We start from the raw sequence: 20,202 nt of genomic DNA, 5'->3' as shown, positions 1-20,202 counted from the left end.
TTCGGGGCGTGGCTATCTTTGAATGCCAACGTTTGATTGGTTGTTTGGCGAAAACACACAACGCTCGTGGTGAAGACGCAACAGTTTTTTTTCCTGTCCCATCGTAGTTTATTCGAAGTTTTAATAAAGTTAAGGGGTAATGTAGTGAAATTTTGTTTTACAGTACACATTGTTTATTAGGTTACAGTCAATATCTGTTCAAATGGACCCATGTTTTAATCTCGTTCGAAAGTGAAGAGAAGAAGACAAGGAGCATTGTTCGAGCTGGATCGCCTAACGTAAGTTGAGTTAGCTAACAAGCTAACGGAGCTAATCTTAGGCTGCAGGGAGAATTAGCTGCACACTGTTGGCACTAACTGGAGACACAATTAATGTATTTAAGACGCCATTCTTCTGAAAGCATCATAAAAGTTTGGTGTTTATATTCTGCTTCTTATTCAGGCGTGCGTATTCAAAATAAACCAACAGAACTGGCATTAAAGGGCACAAGACTGACAGATTAATCATAATCCTACTAACTCGATTTATTTCCCTGATTTTTTATCTGCTGGAAAAATCTACTGGAATGGTTTGTGTAGTATTTTGGGAGAATTAAACATATGTTATCAAAATATATATATATTTATGGTCATGTTTCATAATAAATAAATAACCACTCTTGCCATTATGTTTCATATCAGCTCTTCATTTATTGTTATAACACATTTATTTAAGTTTGCACATACTCAACACAAATAACCTTTGTAATTGCACATACTGTATTCTCTAAACTATAGGGAAAATGCATATGTATGCTCATATCCAGGTGACAAGTTAATTCTGGCTACTAATAAACTAAAAGTGAAAAAAAATCTATGTCAAACCTAAAAATGAAACACTAGTTTCATTTAGTTTACAGATTTAAGAGCAAAATTACTTATAACAAATGTAAGGTGGATGTATCTGTGTTGTAAACTATTTTAACTATTTGAGTAATAACATCTTCAAGTGTTTTGTATTTGTTTAAAGGACATTTATTTTGTGTCTGTGTAACGCTGTCCAAAATAAATGGGGAGAAAAAAAAACATTACAGTTGCACAAATGTTAGCACAGAGATGTAACTAGCTGTGGTAACAATGGTTTATTAAGTCAGAACTTTTTCATGGCTGTAACATTTTTCCTTTCAGGCTTCTCAGAGTCCCTGTTTCCTCGCGTAGGAATTACCGGTAAGCACAGAGTTATTTCTGTCTTTTGTTTTGATGCAGGCTTTCGCTGCCTCGGTGTGTCAGAGTGGTGTGTCCAGTTTTAGACTCTGCAGTCACGTTCAGTCATAATTTTAGTTCATCAAAGCCCAAAGAAAACAGACCGCAACTATCACAACTGCTATCTGTCCTGGATGAACTCATGTCCGCTCTGCGGTTTTCAAACAGAGAGTCGGTGATTAGCTCCTGCGAAGCTGTCGTATTTATTCGTGTGTTTTCTTTGACCTGCACGACTGCGTCGGCTGTTTAAAGCTGCGTCGAGAGGGCAGGGCAGAAACACACCCAGTTGGCTCACAATGAAGGGCAAAAAAAAGGGATTGAAAACACGCATCAATTGACAACACATGATTATAATAATGTGTGGGAACATGTGCTGTGGGGCCCTGAGCGGTGACTTGTGCCATTACTGTAACAATCACACAGGAGCAGGAATAACAGGGAGATAAAAAAGATCTTTGTTGAATTGTCAAAGTCTTTTTTTGTTTTGTTTTGTTTTTTTTAACCCCTCAGCCTAATATTGAAGCCTGTATTGCTGTAGTTATTTTACAAATTGTGGTAAAATAATCATTATTAAAATGGGATCTGTCCCCTCAGTTCTGTGTTCAGTCTGTAGTTTGTTATGTGATACTGAGAGGTTTATTTTTGCTTTGAAAATGACTTCTGTCATCAGTGAGGTACGCCACGTTCTCAAATCGTTCTCTTTTTATCAGTTTTCAGGTTAATCTGTGATTTCACTGCAGGGCAAATTAACTGCTTAAACAATGAATACCTTCTCAGACATCATTTTAAATCAAGGTACTAGCTTTTTGCGTTGTGTTGTGACTCTAAATCAATGCTGAGAAGTGTAGCTAATTGTTCCAGTTTTCATTTGTAAAAACTCGACAGCTCGTCACGCTGGAATCTCAGCTCGTTCCCGTCTTCGTTTTTTGGTGTCTCGCGCAGTAAACGCACCCGTTCTCACCTGCGAAAGACGATCACAGTCGTTGAAAAGTGAGCGACCTGTTAGGGGGTTGGACCACTGAGATGGGGAAAGAATAGACAGTCATTTGTATTGCTCTGGTTTTTTTTTAATTAGTTGCAGTGAGTGAAATGACTGGAACGTGAACTGTAAGTGTCTGAAAAGTGAAACAATTTCTCACACACACAAGTTTTTAATTTGTTACACACACTGCTGGCGTGCCACATTTGTTCTGCAGTTTGCAACTTATTATGAAAATATGACCTTTTTAGCAAATGAATGGTTTGCTGTAGTTTTTGGTGTGTGTGTGTGTAGGGGAGGGGAGGGGCCTGTTATTCAAAATTGGGGGCATATGATGGGAGCTTGTGTGATCCATGGAAAAATGAGGTAATGGCTGGCTCGGGTCTTTACTTTCTGTAATCCCTCTTATTCATGCCACTCGTCTGTTGTTGTCTTTTGTTTTGGTGGAAGTCCTACAGTTTTTTGGATAATTTTTTTTTTGCTTTTTGTTCGTTCATGTAACAGGTGTTTTGTCGCTCTTTCTAGTCAGTGGCTCCTTGACCCAGGGTTTACATTTGCACGCTTTAAATACACTTTACCTGCTTTCTCCGCTCACGTACAGTAGGTCTGGGACATCAGCGTTGTCACCTCACAGCGACTCTCGTCCGAGCCTGGATGAACTGAGTCATCGTCTTAGACTGACAGCTCGGCTTCGCAGGCTCCATCCTCTTTTTTTTTTTTTCCCACCCTCTTTTCTTGCTTCCTGCCTGCCCTGCTTGTGCGCGCCGCTGTTTGGTTGGTGTTGCCATGGAAGCGTGTCGCCAGAAAGAGGCTTCACACACAGCATCTTGTGTTCTCTTTACAGAGAGCTGCGAACAAGGGAGGCGGTGACGCAAAACGCACAATATATGAAAGCAGCTGTGTGGACTGGCGCTCGGGACTCCTCAGCTTCCAACACTCATGGCTTTAGCAGAGGGACAACTGTGTCGCATTTGGTGACCTTTTGGTTGGTCGTTACCCAGCGCCCTCTGACCTTATAATTATTATCATTTTTTTCTTTTTTTTCGTTCTTGTTGACTTTTTGTTTTAAAAACGCAACCATTTTTTCCGGAACAAAACTGGGATTTTCCCTCATATTATGCACTTCAATGGATACCAGTGGCTCAGTGGTTAGCATGCGAGCCGAGGAGCAGCCCTTTCATGTCCGCTACAGGTAGGAATTTCACATCTCTTACCTAAAGTGTTGTCACAGGGTCGGAAGAGTAGATCAGTTTTTCAGCTGCTGATATCAGTTTTTTTTTCTGAGAGGTTTTAAAGTTTACTACTGATGACAGTATTTAAAGATGGTTAAGAGATATGTATATAGTGTTACATATTTAGTATTTATTTATCTAAATGTATGAAACTAGAGGTCTAAGTGAAATTATAGAGCGGAGAACTGGACGTGGTGTGGTTTGTGACTTTGTCTGAAGGCAGGTGTGCTTCCCAAACAAGCCATCGGCCAGCTGTCCCCACATACCCAGGTAAACTTGCAGCAGGTGCGACCTGTCGGACGCAGAAAGACCTGCCCCAGCCTGCTGTTAATATTTAAACACGCACTGAAAAATTCATCCCCCGCCGGCTTTGTTAATGGCCTCCGTGTGCTCGTCCGTCCGATTGGGGCAACGGATGTTTGTGCTTTAGCGAGAGGAGGGAGGATTTTTTTCCAAACTGCCAGGACGGTTAACGTCAATGAACTGATTCCATTAGACAGTGCAGAGTCTGCTTCTGTCCGATGAGTCTAATCCAGCTACTTAGTGTTCTCCACCTCTATAATCTGTCAAGTGCATACTCTATATACGTAATCTCAGATGACCAGGTCGTTGGAAGAGAGCGAGCACAAGCATATTAGCTGAGAAAGTGCTGATGGAGCAACTTTCCCCCGCTGCCAGGCGTTGGAAGTTAATGCTGTGACAACATCTCATGCTTCTCCTTGAAAGGTTTCCAGTGCGTGATGCTAAAATACATCTGTGACGTCAGTCGGTTAATAGTTTTGGTATCACTGAAAGGAGGGCAGTTTATTTTTAATACCTTTTTATGGATTTAAATCAACTAGGTTTCAAAGTTCTTTTAGTAAAAGCTGCTCCGTAGGTTTGAGGTTTTAGACCACCGTCCATGCTTCAGAGAAATAGAAGAAACTGCAGGCTGGAAGTTTTCTTCAGAGGAAGCCTCAGTAGATGCCACTCAGATGTCCCGTGTGCTGCTGCTGTTGTTTTAGGAAACAAAAGGCTGCCAGGTAGGCTAGTATTTGCCACGACTATAATGTTAAATTGGTAGTAAACAAAAACTGTTCTCCTCTAATTTTAGGCTTAAGACGGCAGAGCTGAGCTTTGACTATTCAGGATATGATGTTTGCTTTTGTTCTCAAATTATAGCCCGGCTGTACAGTGAGACAAGCTGCTGTGATCGGCACTTTTGCGTCATTTCAGCAGCACACAATAGCCCGCGTAAGCTGTGACACAGTGTGAGGATTCCAGTCCTGGAGGGCATGTTTTCGAGGGCATGTAGATAACCACTGGGCGGGTACAGGAGGAAAACTTGTGATAAACAAACCGAATAGATTTTTAGTAAAGCTAATCTCTTGCCTGGAAAAACAAACGTTGGCTGACTGTTTTTAATCTATACCATGAATATAAGCAACCAGTTAGTCTCTGGCACTATCTGAAGTCAATTACTAAATGCTGCTATGAAGGTAAATCTTTTCTTTTAACATATTTTAAAGAAGCAGCGAGTGTAGTTTAAAAAGTTAGAAGTAATATCCAGAAAAGCTTGCAGTTAGAATCCACCAAACATCCAGTTTTTGTTTCATAACACAAAATACTTGAAATTGATCTTACTTTAATCCAAGAACTCTAAACGAGAAAGTTAGTTGGTTTGTGATATTTGGCTGTAAAAGAAGCACGCTTTACTTTCTGGGCCATGTCGAAAGGATGTGAGATCTACCATAATAAACAAGCCCCAGTTGGAGCCATTGTTTTCTGTAAATGGAAGGAAGTAGCTCGAAAACACTCCCTTCAGAAAGCCTTGAAAGAAGTTTTATTTCCCTGCTGAAAGTGGAATCTGGGCATTTGGTGTTAGGTTATAGCCACAGCTTCTTCACCTTGAATTTCAGTGCTCCTTTTTGGGAATCCAGATATCGTGAGCGTCTTCATTCATACTTCATGGTTAGTTTTCAGGTCAGCCAGAATCCAAAGGTTGCTTTGACCGACTCTCTCCCTCTGCTGTAGGATGGAGGTGTCCTGCCTGGAGCTGGCACTGGAGGGCGAGCGGCTCTGTAAGGGCGGCGACTACAGAGCAGGGGTTTCCTTTTTCGAAGCTGCCATCCAGGTGGGCACGGAGGACCTGCAAGTGCTCAGTGCTATCTACAGCCAGCTGGGCAATGCTTACTTCCACCTGCACGACTACACCAAGGCTTTAGAGTTCCACCGACATGACCTCACCCTGACCAGGTTGAATGCACTTCCCACGTCCAGTAATACCCAGTGCTTTGCAAATTCATCGCCATGTTTATTATTGCTAAACTTGGCCGCAATGTTTAGGACAATCGGCGACCTGCTCGGGGAAGCCAAAGCCAGTGGCAACCTTGGCAACACGCTGAAGGTTCTGGGACGATTTGACGAGGCTGTGGTTTGCTGTCAGAGACATTTGGACATTGTGAGTGAGATCAGTGACAAGGTGAGGCAGCATATGCAACCACATCAGAGTTACTCAGGAGGTTTAAAAGAAATGCACCTTAATCTACAACACGTTTCTCCTGGACTACATTAGGTCGGGCAGGCACGAGCTCTCTATAACTTCGGCAATGTGTACCACGCCAAAGGCAAAAGTATTTGTTGGAGTGGAGCTGAGCCTGGAGATTTTCCAGAGGAGGTCATGATTGCACTGAGGAAGGCAGCTGAGTATTATGAGTAAGTTAACGAAAATGTGTAGATGTTTTCATAATACAAATATCAGGTATTTAAACTGGATGAGTTGTCTGATTTGTTTCTTGTTGCGGATCATTAGGGCAAACCTGGCGATAGTGAAGGAGCTTGGAGACCGGGCCGCTCAGGGTCGAACCTACGGCAACCTCGGCAACACGCATTACTTGTTGGGAAACTTTGCTAAAGCGGTGGCTTCTCATGATCAGGTGAGGGTAAAGCTCGTCAACCGTTTGTTTCTCAAGAGTTCAGCACAAACGTGCATTATGATTTCATTATTTTTTTTTGTCCCTGTTTCAGCGTTTGCTGATAGCTAAAGAGTTTGGCGATCGCTCGGCAGAAAGGCGAGCTTACTGCAACTTGGGGAACGCCTACATCTTTTTGGGGGACTTTGAAGTAGCAGCTGAGCATTACAAGTAAGCCAGAGCCCGTAAATAATACAGGAGACTATATCTGATGTGTGTGGCTTTCAGTTTCATTTAATAAATCTTAAAATAAACTTTTTCTTTACCTGGCCTTCAGAAAAAAACTGAACACATTTTGAAAAAGGAAGCATTTCTTCATATGTGAATTGTATGTGTGTTGTTCCCTAACATTCTCTGAGAAAGTAAAAGGAAAACCCACTTGTCTGTGTGTTGGTCAGGAGGTCACTGCAGCTGGCGAGGCAGCTGAAGGACCGAGCTGTGGAGGCTCAGGCGTGCTACAGTCTGGGTAACACCTACACGTTACTCCAAGACTACGAGAGGGCCATAGACTATCACCTCAAACACCTCATCATAGCTCAAGACCTCAATGACAGGTAAAAAAAACACAACATTTTATGTCTGCTGCACTTTGACGGTGCCAGATAAAGAATTGTTTCTGTCTGTTGACTTGTTTGTAGGATCGGGGAGGGCCGTGCATGCTGGAGCCTTGGAAATGCTCACACCGCTCTGGGGAACCATGATCAAGCCATGCACTTTGCTGAGAAGCACCTGGAAATCTGCAAAGAGGTGTGTTGCAGAAAAAAAATAATAAACCAGCAGACTTGCCTCAATGCTTCACTTTACATTATAGTGTAAAAATAGACTATTTTTTTGTTTTAATTTTGCAATCTTGCTAAAGATGCATACACAAATCCTTTGCATAGTTCTTACGTGTGTTTATCTGTTTTCTTCCCCAGACTGGAGACCGGACCGGAGAGCTGACAGCTCGTATGAATGTATCTGACCTCCAGACGGTCCTGGGGTTGAGCTACAGCACGAATAACTCCACACTTTCTGAAAACAAGGATATCGACTACAACCTGCACGGTGAAAAACGTGACACTGACAGACTTTGGCTTTGTGGGTGTTCAGTAACCATCAGTGTGTTTACAGTGTACTTGTTTTTGTTTTGCAGGAGCGAGACCCAGAATGAGCCGGCGTCACAGCATGGAGAACCTGGAGCTGATGCAGCTCACCCCAGACAAGATGAATGTAAGAACCGCTCAAACACGATGGAGTAAAACTTCCATCGAAGAATGGGATCAGCTCTCATTTTCTGGTTTTGTTCCTTCTCATCAGCTCCCTCTGCTTTTTCTTTTCTTTGTCATAACTAGTTTTATTTTTGTCTTTTAAAGGGTCAAAAATGGAACAGTGACATTTTGACAAAACAGTCTAAACCCTCCCTGGCTAAGAGCTCCTCCAAGCTGTTCTTCGTCAGCCGTCTGCGTGGGAAGAAATACAAGGCAGGGGGGTCCAGTAAGGTCCTTCAAGACACCAGCAACACTCTGGACACAAGTCAGACTTCAGCTCAGGGACCACAGAAAGTATGAAGCACAGGACTCACTCGTTTAACAACTACATGTCCCTTTGCATCCTGCAGTCAACAAATACCACCTTTTTTTATTTCAACAGCGACACAGTCCCGACATGCTCGGAGATGAGGGCTTCTTTGACCTTCTGAGTCGTTTTCAAAGCAACCGTATGGACGACCAGCGTTGTTCAATACAGGACAGAGGCAGCAGGTTGTCGTTGAACAGTGGGCCAGACTCGCCTCCCAGAACCATCAGAAAATGTGAGTCCACACACAGTCCATGAACTCAAAGTTCAAGAAGTACCCCGAGATGCTTCATATTCAGATGTGTTGTTTCCTTTTTAACCTGCAGCTGTGTCAGAGTCTGTCAACGTCTGCGGTGCCTCAGGCAGGAGGCTCGGCGAGTCCTCAGCAGCAGGGGGCAGTCTGCCCGGCCTGAGACTCAATCAGAGCAGCAATCAGGCCGTGCTCAGCCACCTGATGGCCAACGCTGACAGCGCTGAGCCGGACGACGACTTCTTTGATATGCTTGTCAAGTGCCAGGTGTGCGATCACATCACATTCCTGTTTGTTTGCTAGCTCTAGATCAGAGGTGGCCAATCTGGTCCCTGAGGGCCACTATCCTGCATGTTTTACTTGTTTCTCTGCTCCAACACACCTGATTTGAGTCAATGGGTGATTAACAGGCTTCTGCAGACAAAAAGAGGTGATTTAACCACTGAACCAGGTGTGTTGGAGCAGGGAAACAGGGAAAACATGCAGGATAGTGGCCCTCGAGGACCAGGATTGGCCACCCTTGCTCTAGATGTTAAGCCCTTATTCTCCACGTTTTCCTTTCCAGGGCTCCCGCTTGGATGATCAGCGCTGTGCCCCTCCGCCTCCCCCGGTCCGAGGACCCACCGTCCCCGACGAGGACTTCTTCAGCCTCATCATGCGCTCTCAGGCCAAACGAATGGACGAGCAACGCGTCACTTTGCCTTCTGCAGCCAGGATCGCCTCCAGCTCAGAGTGAACGAAACACTAAAGGGACAAAATCTCAAAGAACACAAGTCTCACGTCTCTTAACATTCGTCCTATTGGACAAAAACAAAGCACTGTCAGCGTATGTGGAACAAATTGCCGAAAAATAGACGGACTTGTTTCGCACAACTTTCAGAAACTAACACAGTACTATCAGGGACACTTGTTGAGGTTGTTTTGAATGATTCTTTTCTGAAACATTTCATCTTGTGTATTTTTTATTACACATCTGCAGCTGGGTTTGTATTTATTGTACTTTTTACAGATTGAACTGCCGTCCCACCACCGTGGTGAATCAGTATGAACACACAGGTACAGCACTCTTTTTATCGCATTTAAATTTTTTATGAAGTCGTTTTGTTTGAGCTACAGGTGTCTGGTAAAAGAAGATGGTAAACATTTTTATAGCAGACAGATAAAAGAATAAATTTAACCCAGGTATAGCTCTGTGTTTTGTACTAATCGCTCAAATGAGTTCAGAAATAAAAACATTTGTGTAGTGATTTTATTTTAACTTTTTTTTTTTTTAAATGCTCAACAAAGTATTCGTCACAACAACAAAATTAAAAGATACTTTATTGAACATACCAACCATAACACTTCAGTTAGCTTCAAATAAGTTAAATCACTTTTTAAAAACAAGAATTATAAAGCATTAATACAAGAGCCACTAGCATTTTTAAAGCATTAGCTGTACATAAATAAACATGACAAAAATAAATACGTGTGCATTAGTTTGGCCTCATTTCTGGAAACAAAATACTATACAATAACATTAAAACTTAAATATGAAACTTTTGTCAGTAAATTTGTATTTGAAGAAAATGTGAAACAAAAATGTGCACAAAGAAGATAAAAAAAAAGAGATGCATATACCTCGAATACAGTTTGCTAAATAAATAATAAAACACCTGCATTTCCACCCAGATGTCGATGTGCACATAGTTAGACCACTGTTACGCAAAGACTGACACCTGCTGTTGTTGTGCCACGACAGCAGCGAACGAACCAAAGCTTCTGACCACTGAAAAGTCCCAATATTCAACCACAGTTCACATACTGTACTTCCCTTTGATGCTGGGGTTAAAAAAAGTTCCTCGGCTGCAAGCAAACCACACAACGGCACCGGCTAAAAAAATAAAAACCCAACCCAAAAGCACTGATTTACTATGTCAAACAAACTCACTTGCTAATTTACACATTCTGAGTTGATGCAGTAACATCTGACAGCATCCACAGGTTCAGCCTCCTGATAGGAGGAGCTCGCTACTGCTTCCCTTTCCTGAAAACAATAGCAGCATGACAGCAGCTGTTCAAAAAAAAACAAAACAAAACAAAAAACGATATCAACAACAAGGAATGTACGATTTCTTTAGAAGAATTTTAAAGTCCGATCACGAAAAACGAGCGCCGGATCGTTTTTTGTGAAGGGAACTGAGAACGGAAAGAAGGCACCATCACGAGCAAAGCACTCCTGTCCTGGAAAACAAAACTAAACCAAAAAACGACGACGACGTGCAGAAGGAAACTCGTGTACGCAGAGGAAAAACTGAATGACTCGCACGGATTCGGAAATGATGATTTAAGCAGTTTCACACCTCTATAACAATCGGGGGGATAGGAACATGCAACATGTGCTTCTGATGTCTCCCAGGTTGATTTACATCCATTTGGTTTCTCGCTCACCTGTTTGTGTGTCTAAGTGTGTTGAACAGCTATGGCTGCACTGACAGAGAAAGAAGAAAAGCCTTGTTTTCTTTAGGACCGTGTGCAAGTCTTTCGGATTACAGCGATGGCTCGGTTATTAGCGTGTGTTAGGGGTTGTGCGTCCACAGTGTGACGGTGCGGTCAGCAGAAGACGAAAGGAAGGACAGGTCCTGTGTGTGCCATCGACACTGAATCACCTTGTCGCCGTGCTCTCCCACCACAGTCTGCGGCAACTGCTTGGTCAGGTCGCCTACAAGCACAGGAACGTTTCGCTACTTTAGCTCTTCATTCATCATTAAAATATACTTTTATCTTACTTTCTATCAGAGATGTTGATATCGGAATTAACCCACAACGCGGCGGAGGGGTTTTGTCCACGTCGGACCTTCAGACGTACCTTGAAGGTTGGTGACCATGACTTTAGTGTCGTAGGAGCCGGTGAGCAGGTAGTGCGCTCCGGGGGAGAAGCGAACGGATCGAACGTCGCTCGTGTGCGGCCGATACACCTGGACGATCCGCCCCCCTCTGATGTCGTACAGCATGCACGCGCTGTCTTCCTGTCCTGTTGCTAGGAGACGGCCACTAGGATCGACGGCCACGGAGGCGACAGGGCTGCCTGTTCAGTAAAGAGGAGGAGTGCAGCTGTATAAGTCACTGGACACGATTAAAAATCCTCATGTACGCAGGACACGAGCTGTACCTGAACCGTGGAAAGCAGTTCCCACGACTCGCACGCAGCTCGGCACTCTGAGGTCCCAGAACCGCACCGTTTTATCTTGCGACCCGGAGGCAATCATCCAGCCGCCCCAAGTATACAGGGACAGAATGTGACCTGCACAGAAACAGCACCGGTTTTCTCTCTGATCCCAAACTTTGGGCTCAGACGGACGTGGCCGAGGCAGCGTGTGTGTACCTGTGTGTCCACTGAGCGCGTGCAAGCCCTGTCCCCTCTGGCAGTCGGTGGTGTAGATGTTACAGTCTCCTGCTCCGGCGCTGATCAAAATGGCTCCTCCACTTTCGGGACCCTCCATGAAGGCCAGGTCTCTGATGGTGCCATCGTGCATGCTAAACTCCAGGTCTGGCCCTGAAACAAACACACACAAATAAGAACTCCGACAGCAGCAAACGTGTTGTGTACTCTTGTGCAGAACTCTCACCTGTGGCATTGCACGTCTCCGCGCTGAAAGGCAGGACTTTGACGTATTTGTCGTTGGAGCCCGTCGCCAGCAGCTGCCCGCAGTGGCTCCAGGCCACGCAGTAGATGGAGCCTTTGTGGTGTTTGTTCCTTTTGAAGCGAACAACTGGCTGTTTTGCAGGACTTGAAGCACTAAAGCGTGGAAAAGTAGAAAAGGACACAACTTTAGTAACAGTCAAAGGTTTAAACATACATTTCTCTACAAAATGAATGAGTGAGTGTGTCTTATTGTTATACAACGTACCGATAATGACAATTATATTCAGCTTTGTATGGTTTTCTTAAAATAAATACAATTTCTTCAGGTTCTAGGCAGTTTTGAGAACAAACTTCAGAAATCAGCTGGATAGCTTGCTTAGTTTTGCTCAAACCCTGCATTATCACATTCATGCCCCTAAATTTCAATGAAGTTTATTTTAGCATTTCTACAATAAATAAATGTATAAACAAAACGTGAGTCTGTGCCCATTCAACAAGACAAGCACTTGCGGCCAACTCTCCAGAAGTGCCGCAGAGGACGCCGTAGCAAGATGATTAAATTTCAAAGAAAGACAGTAAATCTCAAATATAAAACAAACTGAAATAAATGGCACGACTGAAAGTTTGCAGACTTCAAATGTAGATTTTCTGCTTCCATCCATCTGTTTATATGCATATTATTTTTTTTAAAAAAAAGAAAAACTGCAGAAAGACACCAAAACAACAGATAACCAAGCAAGGGGAAAAAATAAGAACAGATGATCAGAAGAATACATAAACAAAAACTGATATCCACACATGTTTACTAATGTATGTTTTGTTTGTTTGTTTCTTGACTTGTTGGGACAAATATTTCTCCCCTGGTTTCTGCAAAGGGACGAAGGGAAAGACCCTAACTACCAGGAAAAATATAGAAGTCTGCCATAATTAAACCATTTCTTTCACTCAATGACATTTAGGCTTTTAAACATAATCTCTTTTTGATGACAAACAACTGATCAAATTTATGTTTACTTCAGCTCATTGAGCGCCACCTGAAACTCTTTGGACCCCTCCCTGAAGGAGCCCAACACCCAAAATCTTCAGACTTTGTTGAATAATTCTGAAGACTATTTATGAAATCTTTTGTTACTGTATGTGACCAGGGTTGGTTTTTGGTATTTAATTAATGATGCGTGTTACCTTGGCTCCAGTTTCTCTGGATATGCACACACACGAAGCGTTTTGGAGTTGGATCCCACGGCGTACAGAGCTCCAGACGGGTGAAAGGCCACGGCTCGGACAGCCTGCGTGTCCTCCAAGGTGTGCACGGGTACAAACAGGTCTTTTGGCTTTTCACCCTGAAAAACACCGAAAACTGACTTTATTTTCCCGTTAATCACAATGAAGTCTTAACTGCTGTGACTCGTTTGACTTGAGGGAGAAATGTTTTGAAGTTGTGTTTTCTTGACAGGTTTTACTTCTGCTGCTTCACTTTTTCTTTTTGTGTGTATGGCTCTGTACCTCTTTACTTCTGGTTAAAGACCCAGGAGAGTCATCCTGAGGAGCTCCTTTTGGCTTCTGCCCACTGTGAGCGAACAGCACAAATCACAGTCATCATCTCGCTTCAACAAAAGGCGCGGCGCGAAGGCAAAAAAGAGACCGTGCCGACCTGGAGACGACGGGGGATTCGTCGGGAGGCGGGACCGCGCGGCCCCCTGCGGAGCGCTGGGGGGTGCTGCTGACCACCCCTCCCCCTCGGCTCCGGCTCTGCTCCGGCGTCACAGATGGGGGGTTATTGTTGTCCTCGGCAGTGGGCGTGTTCCCGTTGCCGTTGCACTGCTGGGTGAGAGACTTCACCTCCTCTCCTAAATTCTCCATCCCCACATTGAGCTCCTCCAGCTTCTGAATGGACCTGAACAAGCAAATATTCATAAAGGCTCAGCTCCATAGTATTTCTTTCATTCTTTATTTCAGTCTCTTTGTAGAATTCTCATTAAATATTCTTTAAAACCTTCTGCCTACAGGATGTTTATGGGCTGAGAGGGTAGTTAAATCTGGTTAAAACTGCAAAGAGAAAAGGACAAAAGCAAAGTGAAGTAATGGTGTCATTATGCACAGCAACCCTTCTGAATAATGTAGAAGACAACAAGGACAAAGGAGAAAGAGCTTCTGTGCTGCTGAAAGAGTAAAAACAACGTTTGTGTTTGGACTATAGCTGAAACAGCATTAAACATGGAAGCTTATCCTTGTTTATTCGGACCCAGGTTAAATATTGAGCAGAACTGTAATGAGGTGGTGGTCCCATGTGGTCCCATGTAGAGCAGATGGTGCAGCGCAGACTGGAGGGGGGGGGGCTGCACCATGTGAGGGACAGCCACATGGGACCCATCACTTTCAGGGCTTTAACATGTCAACTTTATGTTTTCTGACAGCTGCTCCTCTATTGTTACAGGACACACTGTAAATAACTCGCTTAATATCCCCCCCCCCGGGAGGAAAACCCTTTTCTTTAAGTTGACCAGATGTCTCTCGAACCCCCTGTGTCAGAAGCTCTGCTGGGTCTGTACCTGTTGAGGAAGGTCTCTGTGAGGCTGTGCTGCATGTCGTTGGGCGGGGGCTCCTGCTGCACCCCTCCCTCCAGCAGCATCTGCTGGTACATTTGCCTCTGCTGCTGCTTCTGCTCCAGGTGCTGCTGCACGCGAAGACGCTGGCGGTAAAACTCCTCGTACTTCTCCGTCGAGTCACGTAACTGAAAGGAGAAACCCAGAGCAGTCAAACTGAGCGGTTTCTACACAGGACAAATAGTTTCATTTGAACGTGACGCAACTGTGAGGTTTCAGCCGAAGAGAGGTCACAGGCTGTCCAAAGTGTCCGCTGATTTGAAACAGAAAATAAAAGCTAATAAATTCAACCTCACTGATCGTTCGTGATTAGACTTTGTTGCTGCACAGACATGGAAATGAGAGCGGAGGTCAGTCTTCACAGTGTAAAGGAAAACATGAGCCAGCGTGGGCGTGGATATTTAAATTTAGCACTGAAAGGCAGCATTGTGGTCATGTGAGCCCCTCTCTCCTGTCAGCTCAGGTATTAGAGGAGGAAGGAGGGAGAAACCGAGAGCTGACGACAGGTCACTTCCCCTCTCTGTCCTCCGCTTCCTGCCCTGATGATCGGACAGGAACCGGTCTAATGGATGTTAGGGGAAAGGACAGACCCTGGCACTGTGCCATCTTTGAGACAGACGAGTAGAGGAGGAGGTCACAGAGGCTTTAATGCTTCAGTTTCCAGCCTCTCCGTGGATCTCCGGGGGTGACGAAGGAGGCCGAGCAAAACACAATGAGGATCAAATTAGAAATCGTGAGGCAGACAGACGCAGAAACTGCTTTAACACTATGTTTACAGGCAACATGAGGCCATTTTTGTGGCTTAGCTCATTGGCCTTGTATCCCTGCTGACCTGGGATCAAATCCACCTGAGTGCTTTCTGCCTCTGCTGAGCCACAGACTCAACAAACAAAGATAAATACACACTGAGTTTATGGTACAAAAGCTCTAAAAAAAATAGTGCCAGACTTTGTTTTTACTAGGCTGTAATTTAGATCAATTCAGATTCATTAGAACTGGCACTGGAGGCAACACCCTTCAATGGGATGAAAATATTTAGCAACATCATTGCTTCGGAACAATATTACAATTGTTCAGGAAAGATAAAAATACAGCACGTCTACTAAACGTCCGCAGCAATCGTTTACCTCATTCCTGTCAGCAGATCCAGCTGTTGGTGCATCCTCGCCTGGAGCTGAGGCAGGACGCATGTTCTGAGCTCCACCCGAGCTCAGCATCTTATCCACAGGCGTGTCTGTCCTGGATCTGCTCAAACCAAACACAACAACATCAAAGGTCTCAGGAGGAATAAGGTAACATTTTGCATATGGTCAAAAAAAAAGGGGAAAGATAAGCCCCATTCTGTATTTTGGCCATAATTTTGTGACAGACGGGCAGATTTAGCTGCAGCTCTGAGCTCTTACGTTTCAGGGGATTCCTCGAAGATGCTGTGGCAGTCGGAGCTCTCCACCATCAGACTCCTGCTCAGGTTCTGCCCTCTTGCTCCAGGGTAGTGGAAGTTGGCAAAAGAGTGAGACATCGGTGAGACTCCTTTCCCCGGCACTATCTCCCCGCCGCTCGCCCTTTTCTCCTGGCCAGACAACCCGTAGGACAGCCCGTCCAACGCGGGGTTCAGGGAGCGGGACATGTAGGTGTCTGCGGACTGAGGGCGCCGCAGCGGGGACGAAGGGTAGGGTGAGAGCTTGCTGATCAGCGGGGTGAGGAGGTCGGCGTAGCCGGTCTTGGCCGGCTTGACCAAACGGTCGACGTGGATGTTGAGCTGCTTCTGTTCAAAGGCGCAGGTGAAAACGCTGTGGGAGAGGTTCTGCATCCAGGACAGCAGAGACAGGTCCAGGTCATCGCAGCCATTCCCACACAGCATGTCAACGCCTACGAGGACCTCGCCTTCTGTGATCTCCTCACCTGTCGCCTTGCTCTGCGCACAAAACCATTCAAAAAATGAAGGTTTCAAATCTGTAAAATGATCTAAGCTTCACTGTGTTCAGCAGTTCTCACCTGGCAGAACTCCACACAGCACTCGTACAGGACTCCCTTGAGAAGAAGCTGAAAGAGTCGATCCCCGCTGGCCTTAAAGCCAGCCTCACTCAGCTTCCTGTCTGCGGGGATGAACTCTGCCACCATGTTGCAGGCCTCCTCGAAGCACTGCACCCTGGCTGTGCTCGGGTTCCAGTCCTGAGGGCGAGAGCAAGACATGAGCACCCAGAAAACAAACAAAAAAAATAGGTAAAACTTCAACAAAACAAATCAAGAAAACTGAAGCTGTTTCTTATATCCACAGAAACACACACACACGTGATTCACAAACAAAAACAAAACAGCGTTTAAATAAAGTTATATTACTGGCTCGGGGTTACCTTGAACTCAGCGTGGTTGGTGAGGCGAGGCAGTGTGAGGAGCAGACACAGTTTGCTGTAATCATCTTTAGAGGAGCAGAATTCCTCCAGAGCATGGAGACACTTCACCGCTTCCTGCATGGTGAACTCCAACTAAAGACATCAAACACACAGCATCAAAACCACCGAGAGGAGAGATGAAAAACAACACAAAATGCTCCGCTGGACAGCTTGGGTCCTGGGGCAAACAGTACATTTACTGCTCAGAAGAAAAGATCACGTTCATCTGAAGGCGGTTCGTGTTGAAACGTACGTGCTGTGGCTCGTCTTCTGCTGACATGGCGTTATTCACACACAGAGCTTCAAGAAACTTCTGCTTAAGGATGATGTAACGAAACCTGGGGGGCAAAAGAGCAATTAGTTGTTTATATATATAAAAAAACAAGAAAGATGATTCAGACAATCAGCTCACCTTTTTCTGTCAAATTTGTCCATGCACTCCAGAGGCTGAATGAACTGAAGGACCTCATCCCACTGGCCATCAAGAATCAGCTGCCTGAAACGACATAAATGTGCAAACCAGTCGTGACAAAAGACAACAACCTGAATATTTTGATCTCCGTTTGCTGTGGTATTCCCTGGTAAAGATTTAGCAGGGACCAGATGAAACAGTGGAGCAAAAATCATTTTACAGCAGAAGGTGATATCTCAAAATAATCACTTTGGTTGATGTGGGACGCAGATGACGCACTGCTGGCTCCGATTCAAAGGCCGCCCTTAGATCTACTGCAGGTGTGTCATGTAACTCGAGCTCAAACGTAGCCGACACAGTCAGGCACGTTCTGCTTCGCAGCCGTCACCGCCACGTGGTTTGTTTTTTGTTTTTTTACCTGAGGAAAAGCATGTCGTCCGAGTAGAGCCCGTTGATGACGCCGCTCTCCTTCTCCAGAGCGAGCATGCTGATGTGCAGCTTCCTGGAGTGGAGGAAGTCCAGGATCACCTTGATGATCTCCACCTCCTTCACATTTATGGTTTCTTCTGCGGTCATGGCGGCGATGGGCGGTCACAAACGAGGGGGACTACACACAAGGAACAGGAAAACAACAACCGGAATTATATCTCCGTTCTGTTTTAAAGGTTCAGGGCTGCGGGTACATCATCAGTCTGAAGCCTGTCCTGAAGTGAATAAGAAAATTAAACATGCAGTAAAATGAATAATGCCTCTTTATAGTCATCAGTCTGGCCAGTTATTTTTAGGTAAACACCAAAAACCAAACATCTATTGTAAATATATGAGATTATGTGAACAAACAGCTCATTTTGCTGTAATTAGCCAACCTTTAAATATATTTAGGGTCAAAAAGAGCATCAGATGCTTGAGTGAAACTGATTAACAGTGACTTTCAATGAGATTGGGTCTCAGTTTTTAGGCTAAGAAACAATAATTAAATCCAAATAGACACATTGTCACTGAAGTTAATTAGTAACATGCATGAAAGCACAACATTCTTCATCTGACAGCTAATCTGGGTGGTCATGTGGTTTGGGTAAACTAGGACCTTTATGGGAAAAAAACTACTCAATTAACAGTTACAATTTTGAGGTTTGATTCACACAAATGTTACACCTTATTTATGTTTGACCTAAATATAAAATGTAATAATTTTGCCTTTATGTTTAAAAACATCAACAAAACAAGATAAACCAGTGATGCGTTTAAGGGTTTTCAGTCAAAACAGTACTCCTGTTTCCAGCCCAATGCAAAGGAGAAAAACATCTCACGTTATTTTTATATCTCGGTTGTCATTAGCCTTGTTGCTCTTTGCTAATTTTAGAGTTGATATTTTCACGAAACGAGCCGTAAATGAGCCGAAAAGCTGCAATAAGGAACCCACCAGAAGCGCTGCAGTCCTGCTAAGTTAGCCGAGGAGATGGTTAGCCTGAGTCTAAGTCTGACAGTAAGAAGATTAAGCTACTTGTTAGCCGCACTGAAATTAGCCTCCGGATTACAGCACAACCAGCAAGCGGCTGGCTGCTGTCAAAGCTCACCGACATGGCTAATTTCTGCCAGCGGAGGGCTGGAGGGGAGGCTGACGAGCCAGGCAGGCCGAGGAGGAGAGAGGCATGATCCGCTAGTTTAGCTGGGCGGGGGTGACGGTGAGCCTTCCGCCCGCCCGGCGGCACAAATGATCCGCGGCGCTCCTCTGAATGCTCACCTGTCTCTATGAATGCATGGGACGAGGGACAGAGGACACGGTCCCCGGGGGGGTGGTGGTGCCGCGTTACCGACAGGCGGTGTCGCGTCGGTGCCGCTCGGTGTTTGTCTCTGGGTCTCCTCCCTGCTGCTGGACGGACAGACTGCAGTCTGGAGCTGCTCTGCCTCCCGCCCGCCTGCCTGCCTGCCTGCCTGCCGGGCACCGCCTCCACGTAGCCTCCTCACACACAAACTTCACCCGGTGACTACCGCAGTCACAACAACAACAACAACAACAACAACAATAATAATAATAATAATAATAATAATAATAATAATAATAATAATAATAATAATAATGAACCTCCGGCCCTGTCATTAGAGGATGACTGACTGCTTTAACCACTGATCCACAGCTTCCCTCGTCTTCTTTTTCCTTTTTAACAGCAGTTTTCATCTAGTGATGTGCCAAGGCAAGGGGTCGAGTTCATAGTTCCCGTGGCTGGAGGTTATGTGTTTCAGGGATGGAGCTCATGTGGTTCCATTGGAGATTTCTCTCTGTGATCTGCAGCTAGACACCTCTCCAAAGGGTAAACCTTTTCAGTAGGAACATTACAATCAATGATAAAATAACTGCAAATATAGTTTCCTCTGCTGAATTTGTGATTTCCTTACCTTTTAGGGTCATTCCCTAAAACTGGAACCCGTTGATCACACTGGAAAAGTACTGAGTTGGTTAATTCCTATTTGTGATATAGCCTCGACATAGTTATTAAAATTTTTGCTTGCTTTTCCTGAACCTAAAAGACCATTAGATCCTGTTTTCAAGGACCCAGAGAAACTGATCTGATACATCAGCACATACCAGCAACATGTTAAAAGTGCCTCAATATCATTTTCTGCAGGAACAAACTCAACCTATTGGGTGAATAAAAGTTTACTGATAGTTAATTTAAAAAAAAGTAAATCATTGTTATTATTCTAACCATTCTTCAAAGAACAACTGCTTAAAGTTTCATAGTAATATCTAAAAATTGTAGAAATCATAACTTATAAAGTTGTACAAAGTGACTCAAAGGATGTTAATAATCTCCAAATTTTGAATTTTAAAAAGCTAAATTATTCTCTTTTTAACCAAAACACATGATATTGGTATTAATTTAAATGTTTTAAGCTCTTTCTATTGAAACCAGTTCTTCTAATATAAACCTTTTTTTAGAAAATCTTGCCATCATAC

The 20,202-nt window shown here is 44.3% G+C and overlaps 2 protein-coding genes across 7 annotated transcripts; one reads left to right on the top strand and one right to left on the bottom strand.

Annotated features, from left to right (window-relative positions):
* Positions 1-50: 50 nt before the first annotated feature.
* gpsm2 (G protein signaling modulator 2) lies at positions 51-9,821 on the top strand. Of its 5 annotated transcripts, XM_017422110.3 has the most exons (16): positions 51-278; positions 1,167-1,205; positions 3,065-3,412; positions 5,466-5,687; positions 5,778-5,913; positions 6,007-6,146; positions 6,244-6,367; positions 6,459-6,574; positions 6,802-6,957; positions 7,042-7,150; positions 7,321-7,450; positions 7,539-7,615; positions 7,759-7,947; positions 8,036-8,195; positions 8,287-8,477; positions 8,776-9,821. In XM_017422110.3, exons 3-16 carry the CDS (start codon positions 3,348-3,350, stop codon positions 8,944-8,946), a joined length of 1,986 nt encoding a protein of 661 aa, XP_017277599.1. In that variant the 5' UTR covers positions 51-278; positions 1,167-1,205; positions 3,065-3,347; the 3' UTR covers positions 8,947-9,821. The 5 variants fall into 5 exon arrangements, with proteins under 5 accessions (XP_017277599.1, XP_037837880.1, XP_017277600.1 ...); XM_037981952.1 differs by lacking the exon at positions 1,167-1,205; XM_017422111.3 differs by lacking the exon at positions 3,065-3,412.
* On the bottom strand, positions 9,514-19,165 carry wdr47a (WD repeat domain 47a). Of its 2 annotated transcripts, none has more exons than XM_017422329.3 (17): positions 18,988-19,165; positions 17,662-17,850; positions 17,244-17,327; positions 17,085-17,169; positions 16,793-16,924; positions 16,434-16,610; positions 15,842-16,353; positions 15,566-15,683; positions 14,385-14,566; positions 13,487-13,729; positions 13,339-13,402; positions 13,018-13,175; positions 11,819-11,988; positions 11,575-11,745; positions 11,362-11,493; positions 11,059-11,277; positions 9,514-10,911 (listed from the first exon to the last, which is right to left on the bottom strand). In XM_017422329.3, the coding sequence occupies exons 2-17, from the start codon at positions 17,817-17,819 to the stop codon at positions 10,769-10,771; spliced, it is 2,748 nt and encodes a 915-aa protein (XP_017277818.1). In that variant the 5' UTR covers positions 17,820-17,850; positions 18,988-19,165; the 3' UTR covers positions 9,514-10,768. The 2 variants fall into 2 exon arrangements, with proteins under 2 accessions (XP_017277818.1, XP_017277819.1); XM_017422330.3 differs by lacking the exon at positions 18,988-19,165 and adding an exon at positions 18,667-18,923.
* Between the last annotated feature and the right edge of the window lie 1,037 nt (positions 19,166-20,202).

The sequence above is a fragment of the Kryptolebias marmoratus genome, linkage group LG20, assembly GCF_001649575.2.
Source record: "Kryptolebias marmoratus isolate JLee-2015 linkage group LG20, ASM164957v2, whole genome shotgun sequence".
In the NCBI taxonomy this organism is placed as follows: Eukaryota; Metazoa; Chordata; class Actinopteri; order Cyprinodontiformes; family Rivulidae; genus Kryptolebias; species Kryptolebias marmoratus.
This window is presented reverse-complemented; position numbering and strand designations above follow the sequence as displayed.

Bases quoted from the DNA above. Each gene is read 5' to 3' on its own strand.
- gpsm2 (XM_037981952.1), top strand. From the start codon at position 3,348: ATGGATACCAGTGGCTCAGTGGTTAGCATGCGAGCCGAGGAGCAGCCC. The intron at 6,575-6,801 runs GTAAGCCAGAGC...TGTGTTGGTCAG, and splicing joins GTAGCAGCTGAGCATTACAA to GAGGTCACTGCAGCTGGCGA. The intron at 7,451-7,538 runs GTGAAAAACGTG...TTTGTTTTGCAG, and splicing joins TATCGACTACAACCTGCACG to GAGCGAGACCCAGAATGAGC.
- wdr47a (XM_017422329.3), bottom strand. From the start codon at position 17,819: ATGACCGCAGAAGAAACCATAAATGTGAAGGAGGTGGAGATCATCAAG. The intron at 13,176-13,338 runs GTACAGAGCCAT...GGTGTTTTTCAG, and splicing joins CTTTAACCAGAAGTAAAGAG to GGTGAAAAGCCAAAAGACCT. The intron at 11,494-11,574 runs GTACACACACGC...GTTTCTGTGCAG, and splicing joins CGCGCTCAGTGGACACACAG to GTCACATTCTGTCCCTGTAT.